The 19,302-nt window shown below is 49.7% G+C and overlaps 6 protein-coding genes across 6 annotated transcripts; 4 read left to right on the top strand and 2 right to left on the bottom strand.

Annotated features, from left to right (window-relative positions):
- Positions 1-76: 76 nt before the first annotated feature.
- Positions 77-4,007, bottom strand: KY384_003083 (uncharacterized protein; the record flags this gene model as incomplete). The annotated part of the gene is made up of 6 exons (XM_044811604.1): positions 77-957; positions 1,010-1,314; positions 1,388-2,329; positions 2,380-3,118; positions 3,172-3,699; positions 3,848-4,007. The coding sequence occupies 6 exons, from the start codon at positions 4,005-4,007 to the stop codon at positions 77-79; spliced, it is 3,555 nt and encodes a 1,184-aa protein (XP_044670737.1).
- A 2,226-nt stretch (positions 4,008-6,233) lies between these two features.
- Positions 6,234-7,670, top strand: KY384_003082 (uncharacterized protein; the record flags this gene model as incomplete). The annotated part of the gene is made up of 5 exons (XM_044811603.1): positions 6,234-7,047; positions 7,194-7,201; positions 7,309-7,340; positions 7,394-7,452; positions 7,528-7,670. The coding sequence occupies 5 exons, from the start codon at positions 6,234-6,236 to the stop codon at positions 7,668-7,670; spliced, it is 1,056 nt and encodes a 351-aa protein (XP_044670736.1).
- Positions 7,671-7,994: 324 nt separating this feature from the next.
- On the top strand, positions 7,995-9,018 carry KY384_003081 (uncharacterized protein; the record flags this gene model as incomplete). Its single annotated transcript, XM_044811602.1, has 2 exons — positions 7,995-8,053; positions 8,106-9,018. 2 exons carry the CDS (start codon positions 7,995-7,997, stop codon positions 9,016-9,018), a joined length of 972 nt encoding a protein of 323 aa, XP_044670735.1.
- A 144-nt stretch (positions 9,019-9,162) lies between these two features.
- On the bottom strand, positions 9,163-10,660 carry KY384_003080 (uncharacterized protein; the record flags this gene model as incomplete). The annotated part of the gene is made up of 3 exons (XM_044811601.1): positions 9,163-9,785; positions 9,839-10,476; positions 10,527-10,660. 3 exons carry the CDS (start codon positions 10,658-10,660, stop codon positions 9,163-9,165), a joined length of 1,395 nt encoding a protein of 464 aa, XP_044670734.1.
- Positions 10,661-10,995: 335 nt separating this feature from the next.
- KY384_003079 (uncharacterized protein) lies at positions 10,996-14,144 on the top strand (the record flags this gene model as incomplete). Its single annotated transcript, XM_044811600.1, has 6 exons — positions 10,996-11,090; positions 11,138-11,382; positions 11,458-11,687; positions 11,740-12,064; positions 12,125-12,702; positions 12,918-14,144. 6 exons carry the CDS (start codon positions 10,996-10,998, stop codon positions 14,142-14,144), a joined length of 2,700 nt encoding a protein of 899 aa, XP_044670733.1.
- Positions 14,145-14,899: 755 nt separating this feature from the next.
- On the top strand, positions 14,900-17,696 carry KY384_003078 (uncharacterized protein; the record flags this gene model as incomplete). The annotated part of the gene is made up of 3 exons (XM_044811599.1): positions 14,900-15,192; positions 15,971-16,341; positions 16,402-17,696. The coding sequence occupies 3 exons, from the start codon at positions 14,900-14,902 to the stop codon at positions 17,694-17,696; spliced, it is 1,959 nt and encodes a 652-aa protein (XP_044670732.1).
- Positions 17,697-19,302: the final 1,606 nt, after the last annotated feature.

Here is a 19,302-nt window from a genome sequence, read left to right as displayed (position 1 = left end):
GCATATTACATATGCCATTCGAAGTATTATTTTGGTAGTGCAGAAGGATGGATGTGCCAGACCTCCATCCGCTCCACTAAGCTTCTTCCATCAAGCTTTCGTCGCCGGCGTCTCTCCATTCTCGTGAGTACTTCGTGAGTCTCTTGACTCCGCCAATTCGTCCAGCCCACAGGCCCTCCGCAGGCGTTCTGAAGGTATAGCCCCGTTGACTGGCTATAACGCCAATGGCCTGGAGGACGGCTTTTCTGCTGTCCCTGCCAAAGACGGCGGGGTGATTGATCCATTCAAGACTGGCTTCAAGCTCTGTGTCTAGCGAGTTGAGCGTAGTCGGGTCGATGCCCGATGTTGCGCTCCCACCAAATTGATTACCTCCAACTTCAGACGTCGGGGTCGGCTGACGCTCTGGCGGTGGAGGTGTAGCGTTGCCATTTTGCGCCGGTGTATCACCTTGTATGCTAGGTGGGGCTGAAGGTATTTTAGTGGTATTCTGGGGTATCGGAGGAAGTCCCCCTTTCCCGAGGCCTTTGAGGATGGTACGAGTTTCTTTCAGGAGGTGGTGTGCTCGATCATGTTGGCCTCGCGAGACGAGAGTCAACGCTCGTGTTAGCATGTCTGAGGTCAAGAGCTCCATGCGCCGCTGTACAATGCTTGGGTGCGGGGGTATTGGTGGTGACGAAGGTCGATTGCCATTCTTAGTCTTGGGGTGGGCTGGTAGCATAGTGATTGCGAGAAGTGAAGGGCGTGATGGGTGGGTGAGAGTACCATCACGAAGAATGTCACCGTACGAAATGTCGGCTTGAATCAGCGGGACTTCTTCGACACTCAAGGAGCGCTGCTCGTCAGAGTCAAAAGGACCACCGAGCGCCTCCAAGCCTGACACGATGCTCTCCCAAGCGTCTTGAGGTAATTGTTCTTGAGAGGAATTGTCCGGAGCGATGACTAGTTGGACTAAGATATCTTTGACGGCAATATTAGATTAGGCAGCATTATCGAGAAGTAGCGTACTTACCGCGTTTGTCTCCGAATCTTAGATCACCGAGAGTTGCCTCAGCATCTTTCCCAGTGGCGCGTTTTGTAATCTGCAAAGCCCCCGAGATCTTGACAAATTTTGCCGGTGAGCCTTCTGGTAACCGCAATTTCAATTTGACATTCTGATGAGACGTCGTCTGCAAGGCACCGAGACAGCCTGCGACGCATTCGCGTAACATCATCCAATCTTTTACATAGGTATATGAGGCCTTTGTCCTGGTCGACAGCTCGATCATAGTATCGGGTTTATGGGTCAATCCCAAGCCAAATGAGTGAATAGCAACCCTGGATGATGACAAAGTTAGCGATCAGATACCACAATGATACCGAAGGATATGAAGGGAGGCTCTGTACGAACTTTGCAGCTTCTGCACGAGATACCACAAAGTCAACGCTCTCTGCATCTGAAGTCGATGAATCACTGATCAATAGAATGGTAGCAATTGGATTGTTGGCTTTTCGCTGCATGAGCAGGTCCATTGCAACATTGGCCCCTTCTACTACATCTGCTCGCAAGCTCTTCTGACCTACAGGTCGTATCGAATTGAGAACCCTTGTCCAGCCATTCCAAGTTTTGGTAGTCATGCCGACAAGTGGTACACCTCCGCCGCTGGAGCCAAAGGTAACCAAGCCCATTCGGTCTCGCTCACCAAGATTCTGTACGAGAAACTTGAGTGCGTCACGCAAGAGCGTAATTTTCAGGCCTTGCATGGAAGAAGAAACTGGAATGACAATGACGATATCCAAAGGTACATGGATAGACGCAGGCAATCGTGTGTCATGCATAGGTCGCTCCATAGCAGAAGCTGTATATTCTGTAGGGGCCGTATTGACCGATTTAGGCCCATAGGATGAGTTGACGGATGAGACTCGCTTTGTCTTCATGGTCCGATAATCATCGTCATCCGTGCCCGAGTTCTCCGGCTCGAAATCCCGAGTCTCTTTAGGTGCTTCTGTAGCGTTGAGATCCAGCAATGATCGCTTCCATTGTTCCACCTGTTGACGATTCTGGAATTGCAAATGGAATTGTTGGAGATCTTGAACCGAGAGGCTTAGGGTAAGCACAGGCTCGTCAGAGCTAGCCTCCACATGCTTCAGATGCTTCTTGATGAGGATCGAGCCTTTCAAGGTGCATCGTGTGAGCTTCCTCTTAGAATTCCCCTCTGCGTACTGTGGTGGTGCCCCTTTCTTTTCCTTGACGCAAATGAGCATTTCGGCAAAAAGAAAACATTCCAGCTCTTGCCAGGATTGTCGGTCCTTTCCGACGCGAACAGTGCCAAATAAACGTAGCTTGCCGAACCTGTAGGCTGTCAGACAAATAGCAAACATGGGAACAGGAAATTGCTGTACCTAGAAAAGTCAAGGCCATGCCAGTTATCAACTCTCACGCGTAGATCTTCTGTAATCTCCTCTAAAACTTCATTTGACTCTGTCTGCCATTCCGTCTGCTGACTTTGAGCTGGAGACTTGGGACGAGTGAAATTCGTAGGCTCCTGTTGCATCGACGCTTGAACTGGTGCACCGCGTAGATCAGCTGGATCTGGCCTCCATTTGCCTTCAGGAACTTCTATGGTGACCAGGCAGGTTAGACTTTGCTGCTGTCTGGAGCGCGTGAGCGTAGGGAACTCGCTCCTGACTGTGACCGACGGTGGTGGAATCGGGTTCTTGGTTAGACTTGTCCTCGGACTACTCAAGGCTGTCTCCATAGACTGAACATCATAGTCATGCCGTCTTCCAGCCGAGGCCTGAGCTTGGGGCTCACCATAACCATCAGAGCCACCGGTATTGACGCTCTCATTCCTGCTATGATATTGACGTGGTGCGCCATACTTTTCAATTCTCTCTCGTTGTTGCTCTCTGGCATCCCTTTCCCGAGTGTCTCTTTCTCTCTCTCGTTGAGTTTGTGCATCCTTGCTATCACGCCTGTGGTCAGAACCTCGACTACTCGGGCGTTCCTGACCCGTTTGAGGATCCCATGGTACAGGTGTATTCCGCTGACTACCGGCACTGCGCATTTGATTGTCACGATTGTCGCGATTGTCGCGGTCATTGCTCATCGAAACGGAGCGGACAATACTGCTGAGTTTTTCTACCTCACTGTCAGCAGCGGTTTCTGCTATGCGCCGCCGATGCAACACCTACCTAGATCAAGTACATTTCCACCTCTGCTGGTATCGAGCCCAAGGGGAGCGTTGCAGGTAGGACAGTATTGTGATTCGAACTCCTTGATATACTCATAGAAGCACGCTTCGTGCGAAACATGCCCGCAGGAGAATTGCAGGATCCGTTCACCACGAAGAGTATGTTCCAAAGGCTCCTCGCAGACTGCGCACTCGCTTCCGATGAATGTCCGTTCTCTCCGTGTTCGCGACCTCTCGATCTCCAGCATCCCCGCCATCGGACGTCCTGACCGCCAATTGAAAGATGTCGCAGTACCGTTACTGTAATATTGATTTGCAAACCGCTCCCTCTGTTGCTTGGCAATGCGATTCAGAAGCGTGATCTTGCCTTTGGCTTTCTTGGGCTCAGGTGGGTTGTACACCGGCAGGTGTGGATGGCCTGATGGAGAGTGTGTGCTGATGGCAGAGATTTGCCGAGGATATGCGGGTCGTGCTGATGCCGACAGCGCCGTGTTGTACGATGGTCGTGTGATGGCTTGAGACGAGTGGCCTGGAAAGGAAAGGGAAAGCGCTGGTTAGTAACTTTATCCCTCTGCTACAACTTCTAGAAGCAGAGCCACGTTTCGGAAAGTCACTGACACAGCAGTGAAAGGGACCATGGGAGGCTGAGACATTGAAAGACAGGTGTCTGGACTTACTGCGAACGTTGCCCGGGCGCTGTGACTGCTGTGACTGCTTCTTGGGTAGCAACCCAAGCTCTTTCAGATTTAGTTTTCTTTGGTCATCAATTGGAGTACCTCCAGACTTCTGGAACGCGGGGCGGGCCTGTGGGTGCTGAAAATAATCGTTCGACGACATAAAGGAGTCAGACTTTGAGACCAGTAAGCAGCGTACACTCGAAAATGGCAAGTAATTCCATTCGATGATGCCGAAAAGAGTCGAGAGAAGTCGAAAAGCAAAGGCGAGAGCCTGGTTGGGGGCGGAGTTCACTCCTTCTAATAGTATCTACGACTCAATACCCATGCTCCAAGCTTTCGGCACCGCATTCAAGAGAACCGCTAGACGTTAGGTCGCAGCGGGATCTCTGGCTTGGGGATAACGACGTGTAACCGAAGAGTGAATTAGGTTAGTAACAGGTTGACTTTGCGACGGCTCTTTAACGATACTGGGGAGAAAGGAGCGGAGAGGAGAGGAGAGGTGGGCCGTTTATACAGTTTCTATGCTTTATGGAGGGCGGCTGGCACAAGGCTTAGGATGATTATCTCCCCAGGCCATGCACAAGCTACGGTACAGCAAGCTCCCAGGGTGGCACCGAACCAGCAGACAGGGGAATTAAGGATATGTACAGTCTGAGACATGATTGGACCAGTCATCCGCAATGCGCCCAAAGAGACCATCTTGATCCGACCGCAAGTCTCATCGGCTTGGAACGCTTGCGCTGCACCTTGCAGAAGTCTCATCGCGAACTTTCGACGACGCGGTGATCGACAGGTGACCTGCTAGGAATAGTTTGGGAAGAAAAGGGATTGAAGGGAAGCATAAAATGAGCGTCATTTCTTCTCCAGCTTCGCAATCCACTGCTTTGCATCTTGGTATGCCAATAGCGTAGACGGGTCTCCGTTTCCGCCTGCCGCGGGTGGGACTTTGAGCAGAACGGGTTCTTGTCGTGCTCCGAGAATTTGTATCCAAGACAACCATACAGCCTGCGAGGAGCTGATCGCATATTGTACAAACAGCGCACTGAAGTATCACTAACTATCAGAACTCCGTTGGCGACGGCATCAGACAGTCCTCCCCAGTCCTTTGTGTAAAGAGGGTCTGACTAAGGATGTAGGTCAGTGGTACAGCACCTGCCAACTCCTACGCCACAAAAGTGGACTCGTGCCTCTTGCATCATACTTCATCGGCGCGTCGACCTAGGGTTGTTCTCCACGGCTTCTTATTAGACGGCGCACCATGAAATGAATCCGCCGGAGGGCAAGCTTGCCCTTAGCTCAAGACAGAAGCTCCTTACAGGGCAGAGCTCAAGGTGAACGGAACGGCACGATATGCAAGATCTCCTGCCATGGCCCAAAGATTGCAAAGTGCCTGGACAATACGTCAAGTTTCTTGTGTTTGTAGATCTTTCTTCCCAGAGTTACGTATTTGATAGTCATTGTTATCTGGTTGGAACAATGTCTTTGCGTAAGAATGTCTTGGGTTTGCCGGTGACATACCCGTTGAGGTGTGCCTGTCGATCTGTCGGCACCTCTAGATTTCCGAGTCCTTCGACTGTAAGTTTCCCTACATCGTAGTCGTCTGGACCACGTTGTTAAGAAGCTATAAGAGATATACTGACATGCTACATGTGGATGACATGCATGTTACAGATTTTCATCCCAGGAAATTGCATTGGTGCTGTACGTAATATCTGACGAACGTTTTGCGGCCAGATCGAAAGCGAGTCAGCGTTCAATTATCCTCGCAAGTCAAAGAGATTCCCGAGAGAGTATTGGAGAACATATTGACGGCGAGCCATTGATCATTGTTAGCGAGGCAAGTCGATGATAATGGTTTGAAGTGAAACTGCTCGGCGCAACATATAGCTTATTGCCCTTGAGATTTTGGCCTTCCATGGGCCTCTCTGCTGTCTCAGCACCAGTCAGTGCCACGTGCAAAGAACCCATGTGTTCCAAGCGTCAGGTCCTTGGAATCAACAGTGGTAACGGTGGTTCCCCCTATCTATAGATCTACAAGATCGGCGGCGAAGGATCGTCATCGGAGGGACGCCCCGAGACTGCTAGTCTTAGGGCTGTCGTGCTTGACCTTCCCGTTGCCTTTCGCTGAGCTTTGCTCGCTCTGCTTGCCCATCCTGGACCTCGAGGGTGAGGCGACCAAGACCAAGGAAGTCTTGAGAAGGTCTCGAGAATCTCCCGATCAGCTAAACGGATGTGAATAATGAATTAGACTAGGTGCAAAGGAATAGTCTACCTATTCTCCAAATCTTAGAGGCATTCGGACTTTGCGGGGTGAAATCCGAATCGTTTGGAGCGGAGCAAGAGCTGTCACCATAGCCTCCTGTAAGGCACGTAAATTGTTGAAGAGATGGCTCGTCGTCCGTCTTTTTATTTGAGATATGTGCGATCGTTCTCGACTCCCATCCAGACACCTTTGCGTATCGTCCCTCCGACGGCCCGTATTCTGAGCCCGATCAGACATGCCTCGTGGCGGCCAGCACCAAATACTACGTATCGTCGCCTGCCTCCACGCCCACCTCCCCGCTATAATCGCTTCGGTCGGGCGAGTCAAGTTTATGAGCTATGGCTCACGAGCCCGACATTCCGGCTTGTTACGGGGGTAGGTGGCTTGGGAATTGGAGTAGCTGCTTATGCCAGCCGCGAGACGGTTCCCATCACTGGGCGAGGGCGCTTCAACATTATATCTCCAGATTTTGAGAAGAAGATATCAGAAGGGGGATATGAGGCCACCGTTCGACAGTATCAAGACCGTATACTGTCGCCAGAACATCCCACGTCACAGATGGTACGACGAGTCATGCAGCGACTGATTCCAGTGTCGGGCATGGAAAATGAGAAGTGGGAGGTCAGGGTGATCGATGATCCGGGCCAAGTCAACGCATTTGTTATGCCGGGAGGCAAAGTTTTTGTTTTTACGGGTATACTTCCGATTTGTGGTGGAGAAGATGGTCTCGCTGCGGTACTTGGACATGAGATCTCGCACAACGTAGCCCATCATGTTGGAGAAAAGTTCACAAAAACTGTTTGGGTTTGGGCAATAGCACTTGCGGCTGGCGTTTTCTTTGACACATCGCTTCAGTCCTCGCAATGGATTCTGAGCTTGCTGTTAGAACTCCCCAATTCACGGATACAAGAATCGGAAGCGGACCATATTGGCCTTTGTAAGTTTCGAGATCACAGCTTTCTGCATAGCCAATGCTAATGTAATCAAGTAATGATGGCCGAGGCATGTTATAATCCGACCGCTGCAGTGTCGTTGTAAGGGGCACGTGAATATCCTAGCACGCAGTGTACTGATTGATCGTAGATGGCAACGTATGGAGAAACAAGGCCCAAGTGGGGTACCTAGAATAATTTCTACGCATCCGACGGTAGGATTATTTTCTTTTCTAGTTACTGTCACTCGACTGACAAATCTACAGAACAAGGATCGTATTGCTGAAATAACGAAATGGTAAGAGGCTGCCAAAAAAAGCTACTGTTTTGGCTTGGCTAATCATCAAATAGGCTACCTGAAGCTGAAGAAAAGGCTATTGCTGGTGAATGCGGTACTACCAATAACTATGGTACGCGCCAAGAGACATATATACGCTTGATACTGATTCTAGGATTACAGTGAAACAATTTAATTCAAGTATTAGTCGCCCTTTTACGCCCCCCAACTCGAGCCAACAAAGGCCGCGTCGCGACAATGGTGACTTTTGGTAAATTGGACCGACAGAAGATATTCCTTGGCTCAGTCCCCACTCAGTCACACATTTCGGACGTTTTAGCTCTGCTTTGATAGGAAAATTGGCGAGTTGATACCGCGAACGGGCATGCCACTTAGCTATTCCTTCTGAACTGCTCGACTTATCAGATTCAGCTTTCGGATCATTGCAGTTGACCGGGCTTCTTCGAAGAGTGAAGGGCAACTATCAGCAATTCCACCATACTGATAGACACCCGCAAGAGCATTCTGCGCCGAAATAAACAGGACGCCGTGGACAAGCAAAAGAGACAAACGACCTGCGTGCCAAGAAGTTGCTACATTAGCGCTTCTTAGCTTATTCTCGATGTCATCGCTTACTCTCTATATGATCACTATGCTCTGTCAATAGGTCGTATAATGGTTCTGAGGCTGCCGATTCCTCGATATCACCTTCTTGAGATTGATGACCAGCAATGGTATGCCTCGTTCTGTACAATGCCGTAAAGGCAGCTACTAAAGAAGCCACAGGTTCCCATCTTCATTCCGTTATTACATCCAAAGTCTTCTGACAGACTTTTGGACATTCCGGCTACCGTTCATTCAACCTTCTCCTCCTGCTTCACTTGTGGCAAAGACTTTGCGTAGCAAACTCGGAGGCAACCTTTACAATTACACATACGTCGACTTCTGCGCCGGAGCTGGCGGTCCGACTCCATACATCGAGCAGGAAGTGAATGGCCTTGTCAATAGAAAGCGCGCGTCAGCAGACAAGGAAAGTAGCCCATCGAATGGGGCTGCTCTGACGAGCAACATGCAATATCAAGGAGTCGACTTCATCATGACCGACCTACATCCATACATTCAGGCCTGGCGCACCGCGAGCGAGGCGTCAGAAAGCAGCAGATTAGCATACGTACCTGTCTCCGTAGACGCAAGTCGAGCTTCAAAGGAGGTGCTACAGTTGGCTGAACCGCGAAGATCTTCCCGCAGAGGTCAGGATGCAAGCGCTCAAAATGTCTTCAGGCTGTTCAGTCTAGCATTTCATCATTTCGATGATGCATTGGCTACCAAAATTCTCCGAAACACCATTAACACGAGCGATGGATTCGCGATTTTTGAGTTACAAGGAAGAGATGCCGGTAATATCTTGACTGTGCTTCTGCTATGGCCAATGCTCTTGCTAGGGAGCTGGTGGTGGTTCTGGGGGCAATGGGACCAGCTATTCTGGACATACGTTATCCCCGTTGTGCCTTTCGTCATTGTATACGACGGGCTAATTAGCTGTCTGAGAACGCGGAGAGAGGAAGAAATATTCGCACTGCTGAAAAAGGCGAGTGAACACGTTGATGGTGGATTGGAAGGTTGGAACTTTGAAGCAGGCGAAGAGACACACACTTGGCCTATAGGAACAATGTCATACTTTGTCGGCATCAAGAAATAAGATGCAGGCTCTCTTGGTCATCGTCTATGTACTTATTGCTCCTTATGCTCTATACATCTAATACCAAAAAGCCAGCAAGAAAACATTGATAGCCTTGAATACCCTCCGTCTCTATCTGTATCTTCGCGAGCAAATTGACCTAACTCAGTCGATGTCCTCTACCGGCAGACCACTAAGCTCACCATCCACCCCATTAGCATCCGACTCAAGATGTCTGTCCGTCTCCCCACTACCCTTCGGTTCCGCATGCACAATATCGCCCGCCTGTCCGTCTGACTTTGCCTCTTCGTGAGTAGCGACATGCCCGTTCACTTCTCGAGCTCCATTTATCTGATTATGTCCATTTACCTCCACGTGCCCATTCAATCCCTGGCCATCTTTCACTCCCCACTTTCGTCTCTTTAGAATCATCAACTCCTGACTGATCCCCGGCCCGAAAGCACAAGCGACCACATTTTCCCTTCCAGCACCATAACTTCTCAGCCGATTCAATACGGACATTATTGTGGCGCTCGAGCTGTTGCCATAATTCATGTAGATCTCATATGACGCCCTCAAGTGATCTTCCGTCAGATTCATAGTTCTTTGTATGCCGGTGATGATAGTCGAGCCGCCGGGATGGAGCGCCCAATCGAAGTCTTCGGCGATTAAAGAGCTATTCGGGGTGGTAGATAGACTTGGTATGCTAGCTACGAGATCTGCGAAGGCGGGGGCGACGGTCGCACATGTAAGATGGGGGACGCGAGGGGTGAGAACAACCTTCCAACCTGTGCATAGGTATCAGCGTCACATAAGAGCCTTGTCCAGCCGCCTCCCTTACCAAGTGGATCCACATCAAAGCCCAAGTCCTCCTCCGTACCGTCTATTATCTCATGCTTCCAACCCAGGATATCGTACACGGGCTCGCCTTTTACGCTCTCCCCGATGCCGTTACTGAGAATACATGCTGATGCTCCATCGCTGAATAGACACACTCCAATGCGTACTTCCTGGTCACGATCCACGGAGTCCAGCTCCGATCGAAAGAGGGGCGTTGAGATCTCACATGCTACTACCAATATTCTTGCCGGTCTACCGCGATACGAGGATCCGAGAGCGAGATTTGCTGCCGTTCTGATGGCTGCTAGACCACCTGAGCATCCAATGCCGTGTAGAAGAACGTTTTCAGTATTTCGGATTCCTAATCGTTTCCGCACATAGTGATCGAACCCGGGGTTTGCTGAATTGGTACATGTGGTAGCGACGACATGAGTGATCTCTTCTACCGAGATGCCTGCATCTTTTATCGCTTTCTTGCTAGCTTCGACGGATAGTCGTACACCCTCGTCGCGAAAGAAGTCATCAAGTTGTTTGATGTCAGGGGCGGTCGACTGATTGACGAGTGGATGATCAAGCTGTCCGATAGAGGCTCGAGATTCAATACCGGTAAAGCGATTGATGGAGAGTACTTTCGTCAGGCTTTCAGATATCAGTACGACTCGGTCTTATGTTTGGCAGCGATTGCCTACGCAGTCGAGCTTTTGTAATATCGATTTGCTAAGGTCTCTAAGGACTCGGGGCCATGTCTATGGGGAGGATACTCGACCCCGAGGCCCAAGATGCTGAGGTGCAGGTTGTCCTCGAATTGATTGGTTGCAGGCATGAGATTTTCTGATTGGCGCATGTGACGTTGAAAACCAGGCACCCTGTGGCTTTGGTGGCTCGTGCGCGAATCAAGACTCAAGTTCTGAATGACATGAATATCAAGAAGACGGTCAAGGTCAGAGCTTTGAAGTTGAAGATATGAAGAAGTCTGTCATGCTGAGTCCTAGACTCGTTATATAGCGTCATGGATTCTTGTTGGGTACACAGAGTCTTGCATGCGTTTGCAAGATAATCGGTTGACGGGCATGTTGTCTCTCACCGTCATGACCAATCTGACTGGGGCCTGTCTCGCGAATGCCTTACGTTCAAACTGCTTTGCATCACCTTGAAGCCATGTACACTATCCTCGCCATATCACTGGCTGTGCTTGTAGCCTGGTGTCTCCGAGGCCAGCGCTCACCCATCCGTCGCCATGGAAAGCGTTTGCCGTAAGTCACCCCAAGGCTCCTGGATGTCGTACTGAGATGGTGCATAGTAGACCACCTGGAACGCTGCCTTTGGCTGGCAATGGCATCTGGTTTCTCCAGCCGAGGCATAAGCTACTCGATTGGTTCTCCGATTGTGAAAGGCAAACTGGATTTAGCACTTATGAAATTTCGGTTCCTTCACTCCCACCAGGCGTCGTGATAAATGACCCTGCCAATGTTGAGCATGTACTTAAGAACAACGACCTGTTTATCAAAGGTGACTTCTTTCGTTCGCGGTCATGGGACCTATTTGGTGCGTGCTAGACAGTCTTCATCCCGTCTCTTCGTTCGAATTACGCCAAACCCCCCGAGTTGACAACCATCTAAGGGCATGGCATTATCAATGCAGATGGGGAGCTGTGGAAGATTCAGCGCAAGGCAGGTCTGCGTTTCTTCAGCAATGCAAACCTCAAGCTATTCATTGACGACATCCTCCCTTCTCTTCTGAATGATACGAGAGATTTTCTATATCATGCTGCGTCGTCAGGCGACAAGGTGGATCTTCAGGCCGTCTTCCATGAATTGACTACCCGTTTAATGGGTAACGTGGCTTATGATGTAAGTTTGTCTTACCATCTTCTAAATACGAGAAAGACCAATTCTATTACAGATGGACATGCCAACGTCTTTACCCTTTTCCAAAGCATTTGATTTTGCCTCTGGAGCCATTGGAGATCGTTTTCAGAATCCATTTTGGAAAGTCAAAGAGATCATTTGGGGTGCACCGTTACAGCGCGCCGTCGCCCAGGTGAAGAGATTTGGGGATGCCATCGTCTCCACCGCAATCGAGAAAAGGGCAAATGTTAGACCTAGAGTCGCAGGCCATGGAAGATCAGGAACAGACATGCTGCAAAGCCACCTAATTGACTCGTTACTGGACCACATCGAAGACCGTGCTGTGGTTGCTGACGCAGCAATGAACTATCTATCTGCCGGTAAGTTTCACAACTTCTGAATGACACTATCTGAGAAGAGCAAAGGACGAGACACAACAGCCCAGTCGCTGACATGGGCTTTTTACCTTCTAATGCGATCTCCCAGTGTCGCTGAAAAGGTTGTAGCTGAACTTCAACTTAGCAGCTGCTATGTTGAGGAGAATTTGCGTCTTGATTTCAATACTGTTCAGCCTCAAGGTCTCCCATACACTATGGCTGTATTCAACGAGACATTGCGGCTTTACCCTCCCGTGCCGGTGGAGCTCAAGGAGTGTACGGCAGATACGACCTTTCCTGACGGCACATGGCTACCACAAGGATCAATCGCGATATGGGCACCATGGTCGATTGGCCGCTCACAGCAAACATGGGGCCAAGATGCTGACAAATTTCGCCCTGAGCGATGGTTGACTCAGGACAAAGACGGAGAGACAATCTTGATCGTGAAGACTGCGTTTGAATTCCCTGTTTTCAATGGCGGTCCAAGATCTTGCCTTGGGAAGCGAATGGCCGAGCTCCTCGCAGTCTATGTGGTTGCAGACCTTTCGTATCATTTTAAATTTTGCGAAGATCAATATCGAAGCACACGAACGAAGAGAAGTCAGAACAGCTTGACTTTGCCCATGGAAGGAGGCCTTGTTTGTTCTGTATCTCGCAGACGGTCCAACACCCCCCAACGGTCAAAACAAAGCACCGTTCTGCTAGTGAATCTTGAAGGAGGAAGGAGCTCTGGAAGTAGAAGCTACGACCGTGGACTAGCGCATTCTTCTTGAGAGATCAATAAATGCCCAGACCTTCTGGCACGATGACAGATTATTGTCAAGAGATGCATATATACTATTTCTTGCTTCAGCTAGTCTGCAACTTTTGGTTAGCATATTTGATTCAAAGTCCCGTGAAGTCGCTCCTATCTGAGGTTTGTGCTACTAGTGGCCTTGCCACTTCCATCGAAGTCATGAGTACCGGATCCGGTGGTATGGAAATGCTACAAGCAATTATTGATACGACTCTCGAGCAATACAAGTCGGATGTTCGCACCGAAATGAATGCGAAACTTGGGCAGTATGCTACGATAGACGGAGTAAGGGACACCATAAAGCTTTCGATGGAAACGGAATGGAATAATCGCTCCAAGGACGCTATAAGGCGTTCGATGGAAGAGGAGCGGCCGTCTCATTTTGATCGGCTTCAACGTCAGATAATCAGCGATCTTGACAAAGATGCGAGGCAGAGACAGGAGTACTTTGAGCGTGTGAAACATGTCCCGAATGAATTGACTACGTTGCGTATCTACACAACCCGCTTCGAACGCCAATTCGAGACGTTTCGTAATGAAAGCGCTCAAAATCTTGCGAATGAGATCAGGGATGTGAGGGCAACTATCGTTGGCATGCTAGCGCTCAATCAGAGTCTAGACAGCAAGGATAAACAGAATCTAGACGATCTTCTCAGAGGGGGCCTCGAGGAGCACAATCAACAGCCACCTAAAGGAAAGAAGGACCTAGGAGGAACTCGCACATCACAGCCCGTTGCTGAGCAAGGTGTTGGTTGTGTCACTGAGTCCTCGAAGGCAGGACTGTCGAAAAAAACTGATCAAGAAGCTCTACAATCCTCTGGGAGCCCTTTAGATTACAAGACGTCTGAGAAACAAAAGCATCACAGATCGCAACAGCAAGAAATAGTCATTCCAAAAGATTCTCACAATTCTGCAACCGGAGACATCTCAGCCTCACAGGACGACAATGAAGCCCAACGGCAAGACTCGATAAGCTCGCAGCAGAGCAGCGTAACTCTCCAGCAAGACACGGCAGCTTCACAGGACGACAACGCAGCCCAACAGCAAGACCCGGGAACTTCACAACATGACGTAAGCGACCAGCAAGCCTCGACAAGCTCACACGTCGAGGATACTTTGGAGCAGAATAAACCGACAAGCTCACAAGCCAAAGATGGACCGGAGCAGCAAGAGCCAAGAACAGCACCAACGGGCGATGTAACAGGCGCAAAAGACCTAGAAGGCTTAGCCGAGGAAGACGAAGGAATATCCAGCGACTGGTTTGACACCACACTAGATTTCTGACGTGGGCTGAAGTCGTCGACGTGTCCTTCAAAATCAAGTATATCGAATGGATTGCGAATTACGGAGTATAAAGGGTGTCTATTGAGGGAGTGTACGTCATTGTGGATTTGTTAGTGGACTGAATCTCTATTTTCACAGGCTGTGTCCTTTCAATCTTTATTCGATAGGCAGTGTATTGTGAACTTGTGATCGTACGAGACGTCAGAGAGGGTCAGCAGGTCAGCAAAATGAAGCCCTTGATGGAGCCCTATCGCCCTGTGGAGCACAATCTCCTGTTCTTCCCACCGTTGGGACCGCCAAGACCCCCTGAATCCGATCCTTTCCTTTGACTTGTCGTTTTTGGAGGCCTTCCAGCCTTTCAAGGCGGTCTAGGCGCAATGTGCTCACTTAAAGGGTAATATCGAGACCCCCACGGACCCTATCAGATGCCTCCCAAGCCACACGTTTGTGCATAGCAGCAGCCTAATTTTGGGTTCCCGAATGGTCCCCGTGCCAATTGCCCTATTCAGATACGCACTATAAAATTTCATTATTGACATCTAAAGCAATCCTTGTTGCCTTTTTTTCACTTCCTTTGACACCATTTCAACCCACATTAACACAATACCGACTGGGAAATACGAAACTTCACAGTCACACCCCCAATCACTCATAATCGCGTCATCTCCCTCCAATCTTCGCCAGCTTCTCTCTCCACCTGAAGCATAACTCGTTCACAGCTCAATCTTTTCAGCGGCAAGACACACGACAACAACATGTCTGCGAATCCATCTTTTGTTTTCACCTACCTTCCCTCTGCCGCCAAGCCTGCCGTCACCGATGCAAGTTCCTCTCTTTATGACCAATCAACGGCATTCTTCCAATCTGCTCGCAAAGCCTTCATTTCACCCAGACTCACCGCTGAGCAACAACAGATCGCAACGCTCGAGACAACGAAGCAGCATCTCGAGGAGTATGCCGCTGTCAAATCCAAGACTGGTATGGGCGTTTCGGCTGCGGAGAAGGCCCAGCTGAGGAGCGTCGACTCGGCACTAGCTGGACTAAGAAAGTGATTCACCAAGTTGATGATTTCGGTCACAACAGAGACGGTTCGAGATGCATAGCAAACCCGAAACAGGTATAGAGAGATTTGCATAGCGATGCATAGCGCGGACCCGTCGCCATACACGATAGACTATAGACAAATAGAGGGATAGAAAGGATTAGACAGCAAGGTGCTTGGTGTTTGCTCCTGGGAGCAACAGCCGACAGAAGAGAACTCCACTCGAGCGGTGACTCAACATTAGATACAAATAAGACCAAAGATTTCTTGACAATGGAGTGCAACATTCTTTACTTCTCGCATATTCGGGGGTTTTCAGCACATCGACCAGTATCTTGCGATAAGAAATCTCCATTGCTGGATGAATCAGATCCCTCGTAAGTGTTTTGATCCTCTTTTTTGGTGAGGTTTCATTTGGATAGCCGGAAATTGAGGGCCACCAACAACAACCTCAACGGTCTCTACTCCAAATACAATCACAAGAGGCAGTTCCTTATGATGTATTCGAAGAGGACTCAATAGAATTAGAGGCGAATTGGCCCTGAGACTGCGGCGGAGGCGGAAGCCTGCCGCAGTGACGCGCTTCCTCGCGAAACTTTTCCAACTGCCTTGAGCCGAAAGCTGGAGTGCGCTCAAGGATATCAATCGCTCTCCTGTCGAATATTTCATATCATGTCTCTCACTATACCTAACGCCCCCGGTGGTGGTCTTTTCAAGCAGGGTTATCAAAGGTAGAATGATCAAATCTGTCTGCGATTGCTTCAAGCTAATGGAGGTCTTGTAGCTATGAAGCAGAAGATGGCGCAGTAGTCAGAAATATTGAAGCATGTCGTGCGATATCTCAGACTGTTCAGACTTCTCTAGGTCCCTATGGGCGAAACAAAATCGTTATAAATCACCTCCAAAAAATGATACTCACATCTGATGCCGCATCTATATTAAAAGAGCTCGATGTGGTACACCCTGCTGCAAAGCTCCTTGTCATGGCAAGTCAGCAGCAAGAAGCAGAGCTTGGCGATGGCACAAATATGGTCATCGTCCTGGCCGGAGAAATGCTGAAGAAAGCGGAAGAGTTGTTAAGGATGGGGTTGAAAACATCAGAGATTGTAAAGGGGTATGAAACAGCTATGGAGGAGGCTTTGAAGTGCTTGAATCGTATGTTCATATTGAGGCACCCACACAGAAGCCGTGGAATATATTGACCTTCACTCCTAGAACTCGTTGTCGACAAAGTCCGCGACCCTCGCTCACAAAAAGAACTAGCCAAAGCCATTCGCACCGTGGTTTCCTCCAAGCAATCTGGTAATGAAGACACTCTTGCATCCTTGATCGCCGAAGCCATCCTTGCCGTGCTCCCAAAGAATCCTCAAAACTTCAATGTCGACAACATCCGAGTAGTGAAAATCATGGGAGGCTCGCTCGAGCAGTCTAAAGTAGTGAAAGGCATGGTCTTTGGCCGTGAACCCGACAGTAGCGTCAAGAAAGCGAAGAATGCCAAAGTTGGCGTCTTCTCATGTCCAATCGACATCAGCCAGACAGAAACGAAAGGAACGGTGCTGCTTCACAACGCCAAGGAAATGATGGATTTCACAAAAGGGGAGGAGGCGCAACTCGAACAAGCGATCAAGGAATTACACGATACTGGAATGCGTGTGCTTGTCGCCGGACAGTCTGTCAGCGAGCTAGCCCTCCACTATCTCAACCGCTTCGGCATGGTAGTTGTCAAGGTTCTCTCCAAGTTCGAATTACGAAGACTCTGTAGAGTCGTAGGCGCCACACCGCTTGCCCGTCTAGGTGCGCCCATGCCAGACGAGATGGGCAAAGTCGACATGTTAGAGACCTTCGAAATCGGCGGCGACCGAGTCACAGTCTTTAGACAGGAAAACGAACAGACGCGTACAGCCACGCTCGTCATCAGAGGCGCAACGCAGAATCATCTTGACGATATCGAGCGTGCCGTCGATGATGGTGTCAATGTTGTGAAAGCGATAACCAAAGATCCGAGACTAGTGCCTGGCGCAGGAGCAACGGAGATGCAGCTGATTGAGCGTGTGACGAGGTTTGGCGAGAAGACGCCGGAGTTGTCGCAGTATTCAATCAAGAAGTACGCCGAGGCATTTGAGGTGATACCGCGAACGCTGGCGGAATCGGCAGGATTAGATGCTACAGAGGTGTTGGCGACGTTGTACGCTGCCCATCACAAGGCTTCGATATCAGCGTCAAAGGATGCGAAAGACTCAGACGAGTCATCAGAAAGCGAAGAAGATGATGACGACGATGATGAAGACGAGTGGACGCTAGGTGTGGACGTTGAAAACAACGACGGTAAAACAGGCACTTTAGACGCCCAAGAAGCTGGAATCCTGGACTTACTGGTGAGTAAAGAATGGGCAATACGGCTAGCCACAGAGTCAGTGAGAACGATCTTGAGTGTGGATCAAATTATAATGGCTAAACAGGCGGGCGGTCCCAAGCCGCCAGGCCAAAACGCTAATTGGGATGAAGATTAAGAGATGTCAGAGGATTGATCAAGCAAATTATAGCAGCGAGGCCACGGTCCTGCCCCGCCCTTGACTTTCGTTCCTTCTGTTCACTCGTCGTTGCAGCGTCATTCCTCCAATCGCCCATATGGGCCCTCTACTCTCGTCCCTGTCAGAGGAATCGAAGATAGATGGCTCCTCCTCGCTGACCTGCTGCCGTTCTTCTCCCTCCATATTATCCATGTCGAACAAAGAAATGCGATTCTAGAAAGTAAAACCTTGTCAGCCTTGTTGTACCTTTCCAACTCTTGTCACCCTCTTCCTCCTTCCTAACCGTTACACTCCAGGCCGACTGACACCCTCATCCCAAGAGCCCAACAACGTTCGCGGAACAGAAAATACTCACACTTCCAAAGCAGCAACCGCAACAGCAACATCCCACTCAGCATACGGCGGCCTAACAAATAACTTCCGAAAATCCTTGCCTTTGGACAAACACATCGTCACGAACGTTGCCGCCCACAGGCCCGCCAAACCTAGCTCCAATATCACGAGAAGATAGATCGCCTGAGTCGCGAGACCGGGTGACGCTGTGATGGTGGTGGTGGTGAAAGATCGGTTTGTTGATGGAGCGAGGGGGTTTTTCCAGATGTGGACGGCCGCGTAGACGAGCGTGGCGAAGGAGGTGGGTACTATTTGGAGGGTCAATTGGTTGTGGTTGGGATTTTGGAGGGGTAGGGGGGATGTTCATACGGCCGATGGAGAATGGGATGTTGATGGTGAGCCACCAGCCTTTGTGCGTTTTAGACCAGACTTGGAGGATGAGGTGGGCGATTGAGAGGATTAGTTGAAGGAGGCGTGTCAGGAAGATGTATCGGGTAGAGTGCGTGGGGAAGGAGAGGAAGCGCATTTTGAGAGACGGTGATGGCTCTGATGGAGGCGTTTTGAGAGAATCAGTAGTGGGATAGCAGATGGAAGGGTAACTATTACAACATGAGTGGACGGCACTTACGCTTTTTGAGATTGTTATTCTATTTGGGGAGAAAGTGTCATGAAAATTAGGGCAAGCACTACCTACCTCATCAATCCCATGGGAAGACAGGCATTCTTACAGACTCACATTTCTGCGCAAAAGAAGTTCTCTGAGGGTTGAAGAGTATTTGTGTCTTCCAACTTGAACGACAATGCAGTCCCAACATTTGACTATTCTGAGAAAAACAACCAAGATTAGCACGTCATCGCCATTTGCTGTTGCTACTAGAGTGGCAGCTCTCTCTCTGAGAATGGGTCATTGTGGACCGCTCGAGAGCTTTGCGGGAAAACTGTAGGAGTGCATTCACCCATTGCTGCGGTGCATTATGAGGACGGAGCGAGGCAGCAGTGCCAATAATGCCTCCACCGACATCAAAAGTTGCGCCCGAGAGCTTGCAATAACATGAGGGCGATGAGAGTCTGATCATGGTAGTAGACAGTCGTTTGCCAAATCCACTGCCCATTGCCCCCGTCCAGCCCAAAATCAAGCAGAATTCCGTAGCAAATCTCAAATCGCTCCTCTCGTCCTCGTCGTATATGCCTACTCAACACCTCCACAATCTCCTCTTTCCCATTGTCCCTCGCTACTCACGGAGGAGTTTGC

This window comes from Bacidia gigantensis, assembly GCF_019456465.1.
Source record: "Bacidia gigantensis strain McMullin 20006 chromosome Unknown contig_180, whole genome shotgun sequence".
Lineage (NCBI taxonomy): Eukaryota > Fungi > Ascomycota > Lecanoromycetes > Lecanorales > Ramalinaceae > Bacidia > Bacidia gigantensis.
This window is presented reverse-complemented; position numbering and strand designations above follow the sequence as displayed.